This window comes from Silene latifolia, chromosome 3, assembly GCF_048544455.1.
Source record: "Silene latifolia isolate original U9 population chromosome 3, ASM4854445v1, whole genome shotgun sequence".
NCBI lineage: Eukaryota > Viridiplantae > Streptophyta > Magnoliopsida > Caryophyllales > Caryophyllaceae > Silene > Silene latifolia.
Genome location: NC_133528.1, coordinates 144,109,454 through 144,129,104, shown reverse-complemented (window position 1 = coordinate 144,129,104; position 19,651 = coordinate 144,109,454). Strand labels below are relative to the sequence as shown.

Genomic DNA, 19,651 nt, shown 5'->3' with positions numbered 1-19,651 from the left:
ATTCTTCTACTCGATCGAGTACCCCTAGTTACTCGATCGAGTGCCCCAAAACTCGATTCTGGACTCAAAATCGCCAAAAACCTACCCGATCGAGTCAGCCTCACTCGATCAAGTACCCCCAATACGTAAGAGCTACCCGCATATTACGTCGTATACTAACATGCTAACTTTATAAATCACATTATATCATAACAATCATGCTATTAATTGCCACGTTGTAAAACATTCCATCATGTTATCATTTCATCAACAATGTATATATATATAACATTACTTTTCTTTCATCTCATCCACCTCCAATTCGAACATCCAACCATCAACACATTCCATCACATTGTTACGCAAGTTACTAAGCACACACATGACTCAACACATATTTCCCCCATGTGACCGGTTCAAAGTTGTAAGGCGATCCCCGCGACTTTAGGACGTCTCCCAAGCCTTTGCACTAGCTCCTACAACTTTTACCCCGGGTTCATTTTAATTGACTCCCTATGTTCATTAAGTTCATTGGTTACAAGTTTCAGGATCGTCGCTCTGATACCATTTGTAACACCCCCATACTCCGAGTGCCTTACCAGGACCACTCAGGTATGAAGACATCACCATCTCGGTTGCCCGAGGTATGATAATCAAATAGACAAAACAGAAACAACATTTATTATAAGTAATTTAATGAATAAGTACAATCCTCGAAACCAAACTGAAAGTACAATACATTATTCCAAACTATCTGCTCTCAACCGAAATGTAAATAAATACTAAACTACAAATGGAAAACTCTATCGTCATGTCGTGGCCATCCCACTATCCCAAAGATCATCTCTATACCTGTTCAATATCTGCTCACCATCCCCGAATGGATCACCGCAGGTTTTTACAAAACAACACCGGGTCGATACTAATCACACAATCAATATAGATAACAACAATAAGACAAATAGACAATTTGAACTCACACACACACACACACACACACACACACACCAACTCCCATCATCTCAATACTTGACCGTCCACTTGGACCCACCCGCCAGATGGGGACCGCAGCCGTTCCCACCTAAGCCCCGCTCATCGTACGAGCGATAACCCTGTCCATTAATGTGCACATCCCCTTTCGTGGCGGGTTCCACGAAGGGCGAAACTAGGGCGTGAGATCACTCCCGCAAGTGACCCCACTCAGCCGAGAACGCATCTCGAGAACCAACAACAAACACAACCACAATCACAATCACAATCACAATCACAATCATCATATCAAACAACTAACTACAGCACATCACCAATATCCCATTATGGGACTAATACTGAGTAGAAAATCCTACCTGGAAAGCACAACACGCAGACGGTATCTACAGCTGTCTCAAAACGCCTCCTCTACGAATTCTCCTCCTAACATATAACACATAAAGACCACCAATTACTTACTATTCATAAAACCCCCAAATCCCAAATTAGGGTTTGACCAAACCTAGCAAAACATTATATAAATTATATTAAAAGCTTACCCTCGACGCAAGGAATCCAACGACACGAACTACGATACGAACCGACCGTCCAACTCCGGAATTGTTAAGGATGCGATTAGGAAGATGACTGATTGCTTTCTCTCTTAAACAGGTTTTAGGTTTTGGTAAAAGTGAATTAAAACAACGACGATTATGTTTAAATACCCTAATCGCATAATTAACAAAACCCGCGAAAAACTCCCAGAAATCGGACACTCGATCGAGTACCCAAGGTACTCGATCGAGTACCCTACTCGATCGAGTGCCCCACTACTCGATCGAGTGCCCAACAGGTCAGAAACTATTTTATTCCGCAACTTGCCCATACTCGACAGAGTAAGGGCTACTCGATAGAGTACCCCCAAGACATATAAATACGGAGTATTACATTGGGGGTCCACGGTTCTGGTTGTTAGGCTGGTATGTGGGACGGTTTTGAGGGTTGAGTTAGGTGTGGTAACATGAGGTGGTGTTGGAGTAGCGGCGTGTGGTGGCGGCATGGGCAGAGGGGGTGAATGGGGTGGCCTCGGGTTGATTCTTCACAGTGAGTTCGTGTTGGATCAATTTCTCGTGAAATGCTTCAAACGAGATTGGAATGTCTAGAGCTCTAACAGCGTCAATGATGGGTTTGTAGAGATATTAGTCAAAACCACTAATTATTTGGGAATCGGTTTGCCGATTTGGGCGAGTTGGGTGGTGTAAGCCTTGATGGATAGTATGTAGTCGGTTATCGACTTCTCACCCATTCGAAGGCGATCCTTAATTTGAAAAATGTGTCCACGAGACGGGTCAGCGGAGGTTATAGCGAGAGTTTGTCTGGCTTCGTGCGAAGTGTTTGCATCGAGGATAATGGGGGATACAGCCTCGTGGAGTGTGCCAGCAAGAGCACCAAGGATTAATTGATCTTGTTGAAACCTCGTGTTATAGGCCGGATTCGGAATAGGTTCGGATTCGGTTTGGCATCGGTGAGGTTGGGTGTTATTGTCCGAGGAGGAGGATTGGTTGACCCATCAAGGTTCGAGAATAGAACATATCCTTAGAGGAGTCGGGTGATTTGGTATCGCCATGAGCGATAAGAGGTGGGTGTGAGTTGGGTGCAGGTCAGGAAGAAGATGGATAAAAGAGGTTTCGAGGGTTCATCAATGTTTTGGATAAGGGTTTTGGTATTGGATGCCTTGGGTACAATGAGGGTGAAGAGTGCGCAGTGAAGACGGAGATAATGGTTAGGTTCGTTTTAAATCGTGATACCATGTCATGATGTCAATAATATGATTTTTGTATATATGAACAATGAACTTACATCAACATTTATACAATTTACAAGATTATTGTGAGCTAGTATACTAAATTATAGGATCAAATTAAGTAACAAATTAACAAGAATATATATCTTCTACATATAGTTCCTCAATTTCAGTCATTTTTTTTTTCTATTTTCTAGTAAAATTTCAGATATTTTAATATAGTATTATGATATATTTGACGTATTTCTCGCATAATTTCAATTTATGTCATTGGAAAGCAATCTTTACATGTTAACACAAGTATAAAACTCTGCTTCCAGAGAACAAGAGTTAACTCAAGTGATTAGAATTTTCTTACTTCAATCATGAAGTTGGGGGGTTAATTCTCACCCGCGACATAAGTACGCTCATTTGAACAAAAAAAAAGTGTCTGCTTCCATCCGACTATACTTGGCAGTCATGTTAGGTTTCTGTGAGTTTGTTGTTATTGATCGTTTAACATGTTGGTGCGCCATCGCAAGTTAATCATGTCATGGGCAGTTCAGAGATAAATCTTTATCTGGAATGTTATATTTTTTAATATTTAATTTATTTTCGTGATTTTCATAATTAATTAATGTCACACCTTAAGCTATTGATTTGCACAATAACTTTGACAAAAGTATAGTACATTTATTCAACCCTCAAGGTTGACAATAAAGATTCTCAAACAAAATTCGAGTCCTCCTTCTTGTCAACCACAAAACCTTGGTACATTATTATATCATACTCTTTCCATCCCAGTCATTTATTTACCTTCTATATTAATTGTGAGGAATATTTAAATCAATAATTAACATATGATTGAAAGAGATAAAATATAAACCAAGGATGAAAGAACAAAATAATTAAAATTAGTCTAAAAGATCTATGAAGATTTATACGATGCAATACCTAATTAAGGGATATGTTAAATCCTGCACACAATTTTACTCAATCCCGCATATTTTTCCGTCTTATTCCGAATTTAACCCTCTCATTTCTAACCCACCAAGAGAGAGAAAAAAAAACTAAACCCCAACAGTTCCCCTTCCCCATGTCGCTCTTCCCTTGACTACTACTCCCCCTCCCTCCGACCACCACTTCCCCTCTCTCCGACCACCACTTCCCCGCCCCCTGCTTCCCCGCCGCCAACCACCACTTCCCCTCACCCCAGTCGACTTAACATCCCTTCAGCAACTGCCACCGCGCTTTCCTCCCGGCGCTCCTGACTTCTACCACGTCAACTGCATAAGGCCGGCCACTCTACCACCCTATTCCGGCCAAACCGACAACCACCAACAAAAAAAATCAAAACCGTAATTGTGAAAATCTTTTTAAAAAATTATTCAATCGATATGTGGTTTTGATGTTGGCGTTGAGGAGTAACGACATGTGGGCCAGCGGAGAGCTAATTGACATAGTTATTGTCGTCGGCCGGTGGCCAGCGACGGGGTTTGAAGCGGCGGAGGAGGGCGCGGCGGAGGAGCGCAGTCGGTTAGGAGAGGAGAGAGAAAGAAAAAGCTGAGGAATTGGAGTTAGGGTTTAATTTTCATTGGGTACCTGAAATGAGAGGGGTAAAACTGGAATAAGTCGGTATTTTGTGCAGGATTTAGTAAAATGGCGTGCGGAATTTAGCAATTACGCTAATTAAAAGTCACGCAAAGAAAAGATTAGAAACAGAAAAAAATCAGTTTCATCATCTCAATATTTCTTTTTCCTTAAGTACACCAACTCAATCCTAATAGTAAACTAGTGTAGTTTCTGTATAAATGTACGATTTTTTTAGATGAGAGTATTAGAGATTATAATAATTAAATTGTTATTTATTTAACTCTATTAGAAATTTAATAATAAAATAACTATTAATAATATTTCATATTAAAAGTTGGAAAAGAAAAATTTCAATAGTTTTAACCCGAATAAGATTATGTTTAGTCAAAATATTTTGTCAACATTATTTTTAAAATAATATTATATTACTGCATCCACCAAAAATATCAACATTAAGTGATGATGTTGTTAATAAAATCAGTTAAGATAAGTGGATATAATCATAATAGCCATTAATTGAGTTTTTATCCAAAATAAATTGATATCTCATTAATTTCATTTCACCTCATTGCATTTTGATTTGAGGAAAAAAAATTGATCGGCAAAACAAATCGAAATAATTGGCTAATGTCATTAAATGTGTATTTTAATGATTTAATACTAATTCTCAAACCATATTTTATTTCAATTAAAAAGATTATATTTTAGAGTCTAGTTAAAAGGTTGTAGTTTAATGTAAGAATAATGGTTTAGTGAAGCAAAAATTTATTTATTTCCTTATTTAAGTAAGTGCATTTTGGAAGGAAAACTTTTCATAGTTTTTATTCTCTTAGTATATAGGAAGATTCCACCCATAGGTCATAGTAAGATTTAGTTAGATTCTTACTCAAAATGCAAATGTAAATGTAAATGTTATGCATCACAATAATTATTTGAACAATTTATTAGAGATTATTAGGTTAGGATTATATTGTTAGAGATAATATAGGGAAAGATAGAATGGAGAATATTCTGAGTATCATAATATCTTCGGAATATGCTAGGAATATTACCCAGTCATTGTATTATAAATACCGTCACTATTTCATTAATAAAGGCACCTCATTATATCGTCTTATATTGACTATCTTACATGGTATCAGCCTAAAAACGATCCTTCAAAACTTTTCCGCTTTGCAACAATCCCGTGTTTAAATTGCCGGCCGGAGATGGTTGTCTTATACCATCTCCGGCAGGTATACGTAGCATCGTTAGGTAGCAAAATCATGCGCACGATTCATTCATTAGTGTGCTGTATTTTAGTTTTTCAATTTTTCCAATAAAATAATACAAATCATCGTTTTCCCATTTTCCCATCCCTGCAAACTTTTTCCTCTGACCACCCAAATCCCACCAAGCAACCATCACCATGAACCTTCATCACTAGCCCGCCGTCATAACCCAACACTAAAACTGCCGTACCAATGCCCTCCATCTACGCTCTATCCAGCCGACCATGTCACCCGAGTCCGCCGCCTGCCTTTCAGCCGTCCAACCTCCTGCCTTACGACCACAACCACCCGCCATCAGCCCATCACCCATATCCAGTCGACCCAAACCCCACCACAACCTTCCTGCTCGTCGCCCTTTCCCTCCACCAGGCCACCCGCCATCGAAACCTAGATTTATAATCTTAGGAAAATAAATAAATTTCTCCACCCTCTGTCGTTTATCATGTTGCTATAACGCTGCCTCGATGCTGCCTGGTTGATTCCGTCCGCGCCACCGCTGCCATATCCGACTTGCTGCTGTTCTCCGTTGCTTCGGCAACCCGATTGCCTTGTTGCTTCGACAACCGCCACCATTCTAAACCTCCGACATGTCCCGTTTAGCCTTCTCCTCGTCCGCCTCGGGTTCGTCCCTGCCACCACCCTTGCCTCATGGGCCGGGTGGTATGACTCTGCCGGCTTCAGCCCGCCAATGGATTGAAGTGCCTCATCGGACGTGTGCTTTGCTTTGGTTTAGTTTATTGTTTATATTTTCTTTAATTTTAATTGTACTGTTGAGTTTGCTTCGGCCCTCACAGTTTTAGTGTTTTACGAGTTTGCTTCGGCCTCGTGCACCATTTGTTTTGTTTTATGTTGTCGGTGATTCATGAGCTGCTACGGCCCTCGTGCACCTTGACGTTCCTTTGTGTCTCACGAGTAGTTTCGACTCTCGTGCACAATTAGTTTTATTAGTGTTAATTATGTGCGGCTATTCTAATGGCATGATCCAGACAAGCGCAAGGCACTAACCCGGTTCAAGCGTCGACAAAGATCAGTTTGGCTCATCTACAACGGCATTATCAACTACATATTTCTTTTTAGTCCAGTCAAAGCGTCCGTCACCTACCGTTTTGACTGAGGGGGTGTATTAGAGATTATTAGGTTAGGATTATATTGTTAGAGATAATATAGGAAAAGATAGAATGGAGAATATTATGAGTATCATAATATCTTCGGAATATGCTAGGAATATTACTCAGTCATTGTATTATAAATACCGTCACTATTTCATTAATAAAAGCACCTCATTATATCGTCTTATATTGACTATCTTACACAATTTAATCTTTATCATTAACGTTATAGTTAGTTTATTTTTGCGATTTCCATAATTAATTAATGTCGGACTCTAAGTTATTGATTTGCACAATAGCTTTGACGAAACTATATAGCACCCTTATTTAAAACTCAAGGTTGACAATGAAAATTCGCATACTAATCCTTATCAACCACAAAATCATGCCACATTAATATATTATTATTATATGACTCTTTCCGTCTCAGTCATTTTTTACCTTTTATATTTATTATAAGGGTATTATTTTAATCAATGATAAACGAATGATTGAAAGAGATGAAATATAAACTAGGGTTATTTTATAGGAATAATTCAACCTATTAGCGCCCTTATTAAATTACTCCATCCTTTAATTAAGTAATATGAATTTAATCCCTCATATCCCCCCTTCCTTCTCAGAACAAACTCACTTATAGGAATAAACCAACCTATTGGCCGTCACCACCGCCCCACACCATTAGATCCAAGCCATGCCGCCGCCTCACCACCTCCTCTTATCCTTTCTTCTTCCTCCCCTTGTTCTCCACATGCCCGAAGCTTAGGCGATCCATCACAAACACCCTTCACTTACCAGCCTCTTTGACCACCAATAACGGCCCACTGACGACGACCCACCCCTCGCCTTTGCTCCTCGACGACACCTGCACAAACGTCATCCGCCACTGAGACCCACTTGTCCCACCCACCACGCGACCCCTCTTTCCCTGGTCTTCGCTTTTCTGTCCACCCAACATGCCACCACCGTCGTTCTCCTTCTCTATTTCGCTGCATCCTCCACTTCGCTTTTTCAGATCTTGTTTTTCTGGGGTTTGTTGCAGATGTGGGGTGGGGTTTGCTGCCGTTGGTGGGAAAAAGTGAGGGGGTTGGTGTGGTGGTCGGAGGGAGTCGGCACTAAGGAGTGACCGTAGGAGGAATAGTGGTCGGAGGGAGGACTGTCGACGGTCGACGAAGGCGTAATGAATGGAGGGAGAAGGGATGAATTGGGTTTTTTTTGGAATTAGGGTAAGAATTAAGGTGTCTTAAACCTTAAAAACATAACGGGGACATGTTGTTTAGGTTGCGTCACTCTAGTGTGTTTCGGGAAGTAAGAGGGGATATGAGGAATTAAATTCGGATTAATTAAAGGATAAAATAATTTAAGCAAGTCATCCATAAATTGGATTATATAATCCTATGAAATAACCCAAAAAAACTAAGGATATATGAAAGAACAAAATAATTAAAATTAGTCCAAAAGATCTATGAAAATTTATATAGATGCAACAGCTGATTAAAAGCGCAAAGAAATATACAAGAAAAAATTGATTGCTTTTTTTTTTTTTTTTTTTTTTTATTCTTCTTTCCTCAACAAAAACCAAAATACGAGAGTTGAGATCACCTGTTCCACTTTTATGTCTTATCTTGTGTCCTATTACCTTAAGATCTTGACACATCACACTTTAGATAATAAAAATAGTAACACATATCAAAGTGCATATGTATCAATAGGAGAAGTGATTGGACTTGAAATAGGACAGAGGATTTGCGCTGAAAATACAGAGTATATATACAATTAAACTTACATGTCTTACAGTGATCATAATTGATGATAGTAAGTTACTAACCTAAAAAAGAGGGAATTCTAAAATTTGATGTCTACTGGTACGCTGTAAATATTTGACGATAATTTACTGTATGTAGTTGCTTAAATAGATGAATCAATATAACTATTTTGTAAAAGTTGGAGTCTCTAATATCGCTTGTAAAGTTCATCTTTAAAGTATATATTAATATTGATTTTGATATATTGATATTGATATTGATATTGATTTATTAGGGTGTCATGTGCCACATTAAGTTAAGGATGACATAGTCACCAATATTATTTAGTTTTATTATTATTATTAAATTACGAAGTTAATATAGGAGTTGAACTGAACTGAACTTAATGAAGCTGAGCTGAATTGAACGGAACTGAAATAAGAGTTAATTTGTGAAAACATGAGCTAAACTGAGCTAAGTGAAGTTGAACTGAACTGAATAAAGTTGAGCTGAACTAAACTGATGATCTTGAGCCAAAAAGAAGAGGGCTTAAGACTATCATATTAATTGAGTTTTTTTTGGTCATTTATACTTAATTTCTTTCCTTTTTGTGTCAATTTACAGAAGCAAAAAAACTACTAATATAGATAGGATTAGAATTTTAACCTCATGAGTTAGCGATTTTCTAGAAATACTTAACACTTTGATTAACATATTAACAAATATTATAGGGACAAGACATGTAATAATAAACAGATGGAGTAATCAAACAGAATAAAAAATTCAAAATTTCCATTATATAAGGCTCTAGGGTCAAATCTCAACTACACTAAACTTGCAATACTTACAAATTACTCCTACAAACACAAATGTCAATGGAAGAAACAAAAATTAATGTGCAACCACAAAATGATCATAATAAAGAGGAAATAGATGAGGAAGATGCAAAAGCAGCTTCAAAAATATGGGATTATGTCTTTGGTTTCACCGATATGGCACTTATAAAATGTGCTATCGACCTTGGCATACCCGATTTAATTGAAAAAAATGGAGGTTCAATCTCATTATCTGAACTATCCTCGTCTCTTTCATGTTCGACTCCTCATCTATATCGTATTATGAGGTACTTAGTTCACAAAAATATATTCAACCAGAAAAAAACTAGCCAAAACAACATATTTTACTCACAAACTCCGCTTTCTAGACGTTTATTAAGTCATGGAAAAAATAGCATGGTTCCACTCTTGTTGCTAGAAACTAGTCCAACAATGTTGGCACCTTGGCTAGCGTTGAGCAAGCGCGTCCTACAGGAGAATGGTTCGGCATTTGATGCTGTCCATGGGGAGGATGTTTGGAGCTTTGCGGCCGAGAATCTTGAACTCACTAAACTTATGAATGATGGCATGGCTTGTGATGCGAGGATTGTAATACCCCGAGTTATTGAGGAATGTCCGGATTTGTTTAAGGGTGTTCGATCTGTGGTTGATGTTGGTGGTGGGGATGGTACTACTTTGTCTATGCTTGTTAAGGGATTTCCTTGGATTAAAGGCATCAATTTTGATCTTCCTCATGTTATTGATGCTAATTTAGTACCTTGTCAAGGTGTGGAACATGTTTCAGGTGACATGTTTGAACTTGTTCCTAAAGCTGATGTTGCTATTATAAAGGTGAGTTCTTATTCAACATTTAGGTAATTAATTTCTTATCAAAATCTTGCTAAGAGTCTAAGACTATAAGACTTATTGTATTAGACTATGTACTATGACACTTCACTATGGTCGCATACATGTCAAACACAACACGACACGACACTTCGACACTTCATTATTGTTTTAACAAAAGCAAGAAAGACAAATAAAAACAATAAAGAAAGCAACGCACAGATTTACGTGTTTCACTAACGTTGTGTTAGCGACGTACACATAGCAGAAGGGAGAAAGTTTTATTGATATGTGAGAAGTTTTTCAGATTACAGATTCCGACGGTATGATAAGCATGACTGCTAGAGAAAGGCTTAGAGATTTATATAATACTCTCTAAGATCTAATGCAGAATGACCTAATAAGGCCCCAAGACAGATCTTAGCCCAATAACAAATACAGATACCCAAAAAATCTCCACCTAGACTTGAATTCGCTCACAAACAAACAGATGTACCAGATGCACCCCCATAAATGCCAGATGTACCAGAAAACTCTTCTCCCTTCCCCCTCGAGATATTGCCCATAAAGGGACAATTACAGACTTCGGATATTTAGCAAGTCCAAACAGTGTTGGAACTTGCTATGCGGAACTGGCTTGGTAAACATGTCAGGTGGGTTATCAGCCGTACCCACTTTGTTCACCTTAATCCGCTTCGCCCCTGGACCCAGACTCGCTGACCGACCCCCGCATAGTCGTTCGAAGTGGCGACTAACAAAATCAAGGCACAAACCCAACAATTATTTTAGAAAAAAAATTGAAAATTTCGCGGAAAATTAATTTGCCTGATTCTCTGACACAGCATCGTGTCCGACACTAACAGTTGAGTCGGAGTAGCCGGTTTTAGATACAAGAGGTGGATTTTTCGTTGTTTTGGGGCAAAAATATTTATATGTAATATTGAGTACCAAATTTAACTTCACTTATATTAACTAATGATCAAAATCTATGTACCATATATATAGTGGGTTTTGCATGATTGGGGGGATGAAGAGTGCATTAAAATCTTGAAGAATTGCAAAGAAGCCATACCAATAGACAAAGGGAAGGTGATAATATTGGAAGGAGTGCTAGAAGAGGAGACAAATGATAAGTTGGAAAGTGCAAGGATGATGCTAGACATGGTGATGATGGCTCACACTACTAATGGCAAAGAAAGGACTTTACAAGAATGGAATTATGTGATCACGGAGGCCGGGTTTAGCCGTATTAACGTTACACGTATTCATGCAGTTCAATCTGTCATTGAAGCTTTTCCGTAAATTTTCCTCAGTTTCATGTATCACACTATCATAAAGTTAATTTAATCTTATGTGAGATTGTTGTATGCATATTACAATTTCATATAAGTTTTTGTCTGTATTACGGTATATCATATGGGTTATTGGGTTTGCGGTATGGATGTTGGAATATGTAAAAGAATCATGTTAGTGTAAATTAAACAGCTATTAATGTTGTTGTAATAATGTATAATACTCAGTTTGAAGTATCTTTGGTAACCGACATTAGATTTTAGCTGGAGAACGATGAAGTATAGAGTAGTGAGGTGAGTACCACACCGAGAAGAGACAGCAGAGAACCTAAACTCTCATTTTAAATAGCAGTTTCAAATAATGTTCAAATCACGCAGCCATGCAATGAGCACATAGCGAACTATTCTTTCGCCTTTTACTAAAGAATACCGTGTGCTCGTTGTTCATAAGTGGCATACGTTAATTTTTGGAGGGAGTTTCTTTATAGGAGCTTCCATCAATTGAGTCTGAAATGTTTACACTTAAATTAGTTTAAGAATCTTCAACAAAGTCGAAATCTATGATACGAATAAAAAGTCTGGTAATCGGTTACGCACTGAAAAAAGCAACAAAGAAGCTAATCGCTCGATCATTTTCAATTGCAGCATCTTCTGTTAAGCACATCAGCGAACAATAGTGAAGTGCTAAGGTTTACGGAGTATTTCATAAGTCTATTTTTAATTTAACGAGAGAATGTGTAGTTAACTTTAGTTAAATTTCTCTTTTACTAAGCTGGCTACTATGGCCTTCAATCCATATAGTGCTGGAAAGATGGACGCATAAATTGAGAATCGTGCAAATTGTATTTGTTATCGGTATCCACAACGACCTACTCTCTGATGTTTGTCAAATCTCATGTGAGAACCAACTTAATAAGCGTACAATCATGAGCGCGCCAGAGTAAATTAGGCGACAAGTTGGAGTTTCCCTCACTGGGTAGTAAATTTGTAAACCGGAGCGCTAGGGAGGAGAAACGAGCTAAGATTAGGATAAATGCACCACAAATGCATTTGGGACGCGCTAAAGCAATGCACAAACTTACTACGAGAATATCCCCTACAAGCTACTATACAAAACATTTTCAAGTAATTTTACCTTGAGAGTTAAGTATGTGGATTGAGATTTCCGATAACAAAGGTGAAACAAGTTTTTCAAAACAAAGTTGTGTAGCAGACACTTGTCCCACATCACCTGAGAACCAGTTGATTATCGGTTTTATAACAAGCGCACAGTAGCATCTTATTGTCCCTTCGGGGACATCTGATAAAATTGGAACGATACAGAGAAGATTAGCATGGCCCCTGCGCAAGGATGACACGCATAAATCGAGAAATGGTCCAAATTTTTTTTGACTTTTTTTCCCGAACAAATCACCTTGTCCAAATTTTTTTGGACTTTAATCACCTTCTGGCTGACTGGCTTTAGGAATGTGATATGTCCCGTCACATCGCCGGAAGTTTTTCGAAACTCTCAAAATATACGAGTAAACTTTCATTTTAAATAGGAATTTCAATTATTGATCAATTCACGCAACCATGCTGCTAAAGAGTTGTGCGCTCGTTTCTAAGTGGCATACATTGTTTTTTGGAGCTTTATGAGAACTTCCATTAATTTAAGTCTAAACTTTGATACATTTAATCGAACATTCTCCAAATCTATGGCAAGAATTCTCAAGCGTCCGTGTGTAATAGATGCAACTATGTAAGCTTAGCCAACATTAATGAAATATACACATTGTACGAGTCTAACATTTTTTCGTTGCTTCGATTTTAGTTCTTAAAAAATGAACCTTATTTAGGAGGGAAAAACTTGGATAGATACTCAATTTCACAGTCACTTTTTTTTCTAATGGTATTTCCGATATTTTAATATTGTAGTCCATGATATATTTGACATAATTCTCGCACAATTTTTTCAACTTGGGTCTCTTTGGAAAGCAATCTTTACATGTTAAAACAAGTCTAAAGTTGCTCCCATCCTAGTGTACTTGGCAGTCATGTCGGGGCTTTAGTGAGTTTGCCGCTATTGATCGTTTAACACATGTAAAAAAAGCTGCGTTTAACACAAGTAAAAAGCTGGCGTTCATCCGACTATACTCGGCAGTCGTGTCGTGTCGAATTTTGCTGTTAATATTGGAGGTCATCACTCAAACTTATAAATATCATCTTGGATCACATTATTTTAAAACAAGACAAATGCAAACGGTTATCAATATTGAAAATAAATTGGGCAGGGGGGCCGCGCGAACGCAGGCTCCCTCTGTAACAAATAATGACGTAGACTCTCCCACATTTGGGGAGATCTTAGGAGTGTGCACCGTCCAAAGTGCAATGGAGGCCACATACCTAGGCCATGGATCTTCTTGATCGCCCATTGACCCCGTCCAGGTAAGTAATTTGAAAGTGAATATAGGATGTGTTTTTATATCGTGTGATTCAGTCATTCATCCATATTTATTCCATGTGGGAGACTAATGAACACTAAATTTCTCTGCTCCTATAGTCCTATGATCTTATCTTCCATGTTTTATCTGAAAGAAGTTTGAAGAAAGTATATAGAAATATGCATTGGAGTGACTAGACTTAAAAAAAAAAAACGGTAATGATGAAGTTGAGGCACACAGAAAGTCTAGTTAAAATTAGCTCATCACCTCATCCTCATATATCTTTCGATCTATAACCGGGTTCTGTGATTATTTGTTAATGGTCCGTATGATTTTATCTTTTTATACATTATTTGTGATTCGAGATATTGCAGTTCGTCACTTCGTATACCTCAGTCAATCAATTTAAATTTAAAGCCCTTTCTCTCTTTACTTTTCCAACAAATGGTTCGAGACTTTCAGTAAATTGGAGTCTAGTGAAAGACTGAGAATAAAAAGAACACATCTAATTGGAGCTTGAGCTTAAGTTCCCAATGTCAATACGAGATCGAGTTACCGAAAGAAAGTACCTTTGTCTACAAACGATTTAGTGAACTTCACTAAAAGTTTCACATGACGCGCTAACAAGCCGAGTTTGAGCTTAGGCTCGTGCACGGTGAATGTTGATACCGAGTTCGTTCAGTGAGAATGTACAGGTTCACGCCCTATGTTAATTGTATATATAGCCTCATCGTTTATCATGTTTTAAATCATCAACCACATAATACACAACTCTATTCTTTACATGGTATCATGATACACATCGATACTCATACACCTTCTTGTTGCTACCGTCAACCTACTCGGTGTACCATGGCTTTATCCAACTTCCTCATTTCTAAATCTAACGAACCCAACAAACCACTTGCCTCCGTTCGTTTTCCCAACTGCACCAAACTCACATCCAACAATTTTCGATCTTGGTAGTTCCAAATCACACGCCTACTCCAAGGCTATGGTTTGTTCTACTATATCGATGACACCCTTTAATTCACCACCCCAAACCGTCACTCCCACCACTGCCCTTACCGAAGCTAAAACCAACGAAACACCCACACCCGCTCCAAACCCCGCGTATAGCACATGGTTTAGGCAAGATCAACTAATTCTTAGCGTCATTGCACGCACTCTCGATGACTCGGTTTCTCTAATAATACTTGGTGCAACCACATCTCGAGATGCGTTGCTCACCCTTGAAACCACCTATGCCAACCCTTCACGAGGCCACACATTACAAATTAAAGATCGCCTTAATAGCATTGCCCTAGGTGACAAAACCGTATCCGAATACATGCTAGACATGAAAGCATGCATCAATCAACTCGCTCACCTTGGAAAACCCGTGGATGTTGTAGATGTTACGGCCAAAATTCTCAGTGGCCTCAACCAAAACCTTTATTAATCCGTCATCGACGCCGTTCGTGCTTGAGACACCCTTATCTCCTTTGATGCCTTTCACGAAAAACTCATTCAACATGAGTTCACTGTGAAGAATGAACCACCCGTCACACCCTTCACTCCCTCTGCCCACGCTGCAACCACCCGCCCATACTACTCTAATCCTACCCTTCCTTACCAGAACAACCGCCCCAACCCTCTCAATTCCAATAACAACCATGGTTGAAACACCCCCATACACCAAGGTGCCTTACCAGGACCACCTAATGCATATAAATGCTACCATCTCGGTTACCCGAGGCAATGTATATCAAATAGACCATAAAGAAACGTACTTAATTAAGTAAATGATTTTAAGTGGTTATAAATCCAAAACCAAAACCAAAACTGTAAAGTAAATACAAATGTTCCAAAACCGAACCAACTAAAAAGAAATCTAAGTTCAAGACACAGCGGAAGACTCTAGTGACACATGGTGACTCCATCCCAGCTATCCCTCGCGCAAGCCATCTCATACCTGCTCAAGAACTGCTCACCATCCCCGAATGGATCACCACAGTTTTCAAAACATTTAAACGTGGTCTGTTACTGATTACACAAAACAAGATACACAAGATACAACACACATATCACACAACTCCATCATATCTCCACACACCTAACTAGTGTAGTCCTGCCAGAATACCCATCGCAACAGATATTGCACGCCGCCAGTGGGAAACCGCAGCCGTACCCACCAAATCCCCTCTCATCTATTCCGAGCGAAAACTCAAGTTCCTTAATTTGCACATCCCCTCCTGTAGTGTGTTCCACAGAGGGCAAATCAAGGGCGTGAATCCACTCCCGCAAGTGACTACACTCAGACGAGGACACGCCTCGCGAACCATAAATAATTACACAACCAATTATACAACAACAACAACACCAATACAATACCAATATGTTAAAGAATAACAATAATCACAACCATCACCAAACAACTATGTAATCAATAACCTAGTAGGGAAACCCTACCTGGAATAAGCAAATCACCAGATCGTCACAAATCAGCTATTCAATACTGCTCCTCTACGAAACCACCTCTTATAATCACATAACCATACAATCACTATCTAATACACATCATACTCCCAAAATCCTCCAAAATACCCAATTATGGTTTTAAACAAAATCAACAAAAAGGCATAAAAACTATACAAGTATCTTATCCACAATACGGCGAACTCAACGGCGTAAAGAACACGACGATCCGACAACTTTAACCCTTAGGATTTGATAGCAACGCGAAGGCGAAAGCAACGTAACTTGTTTTTCTCTTGCGAGGTTTTAGAAAAGATAAGAGTGAAAAAGAAACTGACGGAATACTTTATATATCATTCTCGCATTGCTAACAAAACCCGGCAGAAATAACCCGAAGAACCGACTTACTCGATCGAGTGACTCGTACTCGATCGAGTACTATACCTACTCGATCGAGTACCCATCAACAGTACACTGTTTCGAAATCCAAACTCACTTACTCGACAGAGTAAGCCCACTCGATAGAGTACTCAAAAGCATAGAAAGCCGTAGTATTACATTGGTCTTCTGCCAACTCCTACCCAAGCAAAACCTTTCCTCGGAAAGTGCCACTACTGTCGCACACAAGGGCACGTCATGGGCGATTGCCCCGACTTCCGTTGTCTCTACCCGAATGTCATCTTCACCCCACCACCCTCGCACATCAAACACAATCGTCCTCCGCTGCCATCCTCAAACTCCTTAATATCAATTTTAATTTATGCATTTCTGAATTTTCTCACTCTACTGCGTGCTTAACAAATTAAAGTCGCAAATTACCTTTTTTCGCCTCAAGTCTCACCTCACGCTCCTCCACCGATCTTCTCTTTTCTGATGTTTGGATTGCCTCTATATTGTCTCACAACTCCTTTAAATATTACGTAATTTTTGTCGATCATCATACTCATTATATATGGCTATATCTCGTCAAAAACAAATCCGACACTTTTTTAACATTTCAACGATTTAAAGTAATTTTTAAAAAATATTTTCAAAAACCAATTCGTCAATTTTATTCGGATAATGGCGGAGAATATGGAAAATTAAACTCTTATTTACTCGACAATGGCATCACTCACCTCACTTCCCCTCCGCATATGCCCGAACATAATGGCTTTGCGGAGCGACGTCATCGTCACATCTTCGAAACATGCTTATCTCTTCTCACTCATGCTCAAATCCTTCCCATTTACTGGCCATATGCATTCACTACGGCTTCCTATCTAATAAACCGTGTCCCCACCGCCACGCTTAATAGCCAATCACCATATCAAAAACTCCACAATCAAATCCCAAACTACCAAAAAACTCCATCCTTTTGGCTGCTTGTGTTTTCCATGCTTACGTCCATACTCGACTCAAAAGCTCTAATACCATGTAAAAAATAGAGTTTTGTATTATATGATTGATGATTTACAAGATGAAAGGTGAGGTTATATATACAATTAACATAGAAAAACACAAAAATATGTTAGAAAAATCCATTATGAAAACCGCAAAAATAAATTAAATATAAGAAAATGTAACGTTGGAGATAAAAATTAAATGGGTCAAATAATTATTGTGATGCATAACATTTACATTTGCATTTTGAGTAAGAATCTAACTAAACCTTACTATTATGACAATGCGTAAAAGTCTTACATAAGAGTAGTATGGCTCTCAAAGCCATACTCAAGTACTAGAATGTAAAACCGAATTAGAAGCAACACTGAGTAATAGTTCCCTAATAAAAAACAACAAGTAGGGAGCGATTTCAATAGGCTGTCCGAAACTTGATAATGAATATGAATTTTTTCCATTTCTAATATTTTCTTTGCGTGACTTTTAATTAAGTTAATGCATCTATATAAATCTTTGTAGATCTTCGTAGATCTTTTAGACTAATTTTAATTATTTTGTTCTTTCATCCTTGGTTTATATTTTCTCTCTTTCAATCATTTGTTTATCACTGATTAAAATACTCCTCACAATTAATATGAAAGATAAACAAATAAGTAAGACGAAAAGAGTATCATATAGTAATGTAGCAAGGTTTTGTGGTTATAAGGATAAGGAGTCGGATTTCGTTTGAGAATCTTTATTGTCAACCTTGAGGGTTGGATAAATGTACTATACTTTTGTCAATGTTATAGTGCAAATCAATAGTTTAGAGTCTGACATTAATTAATTATGAAAATCGCAAAAATAAATTAAATATAAAAAAAATATAACCTTCGAGATAAAGATTTATCTCTGAACTGCCCATGACAAGATTTATCTCTTAAATTTTCACGGTTTCATGTATCACATAGTTAATCTTGTGTGAGACTCTTGTATGCATATAACCCTCTTATATACGTTTTTTGTGTGTGTATTACTCGTATATCATATGGGTTTGCAGTATGGATATTGGTCTATGCAACAGAATGATGTTAGTGTAAATTAAACAGCTATTAATGTTGCTGTAATAATGTATAATACTCTGTCTTAAGTATCTCAATATCTTTGCTAGCCGACATGGCGACATTAGATTTTAGCTGGAGAACAGTGAAGTATGGGTAATGAGGTGAGTACCACATCGAGAAGACATAGTAAAGAACCCAAAATCTCATTTTAAATAACAGTTTCCATTATCGATCAAATCACGCAGCCATGCAGTGAGCACAAAGCGAACTATTCTTTCGCCTTTTACTAAAGAATACCGTGTGCTCGTTGTCTATAAGTGGCATACGTTAATTTTTGGAGGGAGTTCCTTTATAGGAGCTTCCTATAATCTTAGTCTTTAGATTTACCTCATTTAATATAATCACCAATTTGTCTCTGGATGTTAAAAGCTTAGCCAATATTGATGACAAGTACATTGCTATTTACCTGTGGGAATTACATTGAAGTAAATTAATAAATTGACAAGGATTTCTGACCGACTTGCAACGGCACTGCAAGTTGGGTGGCACGAGCTTTTCAAAGGCAGCGAACGAGTTATCGTGAAGCGTTGCTTTGATTTTAGTTCTTGAAAAACGAACCTTAGGTTAAAGGGAAAAAATCTTGGGCAGTTCCTCAATTTCAGTCATTTCTCTCCTTTTCTAATGAAATTTCAGATATTTTAATATTGTACTCCATGAAATATTTGACGTAATTCTACATGTTAACACAAGTATAAAGCTGATCCCATCCGACTACACTTAACAGTCATGGCGGCTTTTAGGGAGTTTGCTGTTATTAATCATTTAACACAGGTATAAAGTTGCATCCATCCGATTATATAATTGGCAGTCGCATCGGGTTTTGGTGAGTTTGCTGTATTGATCGTTTTAACATCATATTGCTTGGTGAGTTTGCTGATAGCCT

At 38.2% G+C, this 19,651-nt stretch overlaps 1 protein-coding gene and 4 non-coding genes across 5 annotated transcripts; 4 read left to right on the top strand and 1 right to left on the bottom strand.

Annotated features, from left to right (window-relative positions):
• The first annotated feature begins 9,275 nt into the window (after positions 1–9,275).
• Positions 9,276–11,651, top strand: LOC141648260 (acetylserotonin O-methyltransferase-like). The gene is made up of 2 exons (XM_074456792.1): positions 9,276–10,116; positions 11,116–11,651. Exons 1-2 carry the CDS (start codon positions 9,319–9,321, stop codon positions 11,410–11,412), a joined length of 1,095 nt encoding a protein of 364 aa, XP_074312893.1. The 5' UTR covers positions 9,276–9,318; the 3' UTR covers positions 11,413–11,651.
• A 127-nt stretch (positions 11,652–11,778) lies between these two features.
• Positions 11,779–11,896, top strand: LOC141650445 (U5 spliceosomal RNA). Its single transcript, XR_012546477.1, has one exon. It is a non-coding gene; the product is annotated as a U5 spliceosomal RNA (small nuclear RNA).
• A 790-nt stretch (positions 11,897–12,686) lies between these two features.
• Positions 12,687–12,789, top strand: LOC141650452 (U6 spliceosomal RNA). Its single transcript, XR_012546484.1, has one exon. It is a non-coding gene; the product is annotated as a U6 spliceosomal RNA (small nuclear RNA).
• An 884-nt stretch (positions 12,790–13,673) lies between these two features.
• On the bottom strand, positions 13,674–13,837 carry LOC141650685 (U1 spliceosomal RNA). Its single transcript, XR_012546704.1, has one exon. It is a non-coding gene; the product is annotated as a U1 spliceosomal RNA (small nuclear RNA).
• A 5,114-nt stretch (positions 13,838–18,951) lies between these two features.
• LOC141650446 (U5 spliceosomal RNA) lies at positions 18,952–19,068 on the top strand. The gene has a single exon (XR_012546478.1). It is a non-coding gene; the product is annotated as a U5 spliceosomal RNA (small nuclear RNA).
• Positions 19,069–19,651: the final 583 nt, after the last annotated feature.

Coding starts and splice junctions, on each gene's coding strand:
- LOC141648260 (XM_074456792.1), top strand. CDS start 9,319: ATGTCAATGGAAGAAACAAAAATTAATGTGCAACCACAAAATGATCAT. Junction 10,117..11,115: donor CTGATGTTGCTATTATAAAG/GTGAGTTCTTAT, acceptor CCATATATATAG/TGGGTTTTGCATGATTGGGG.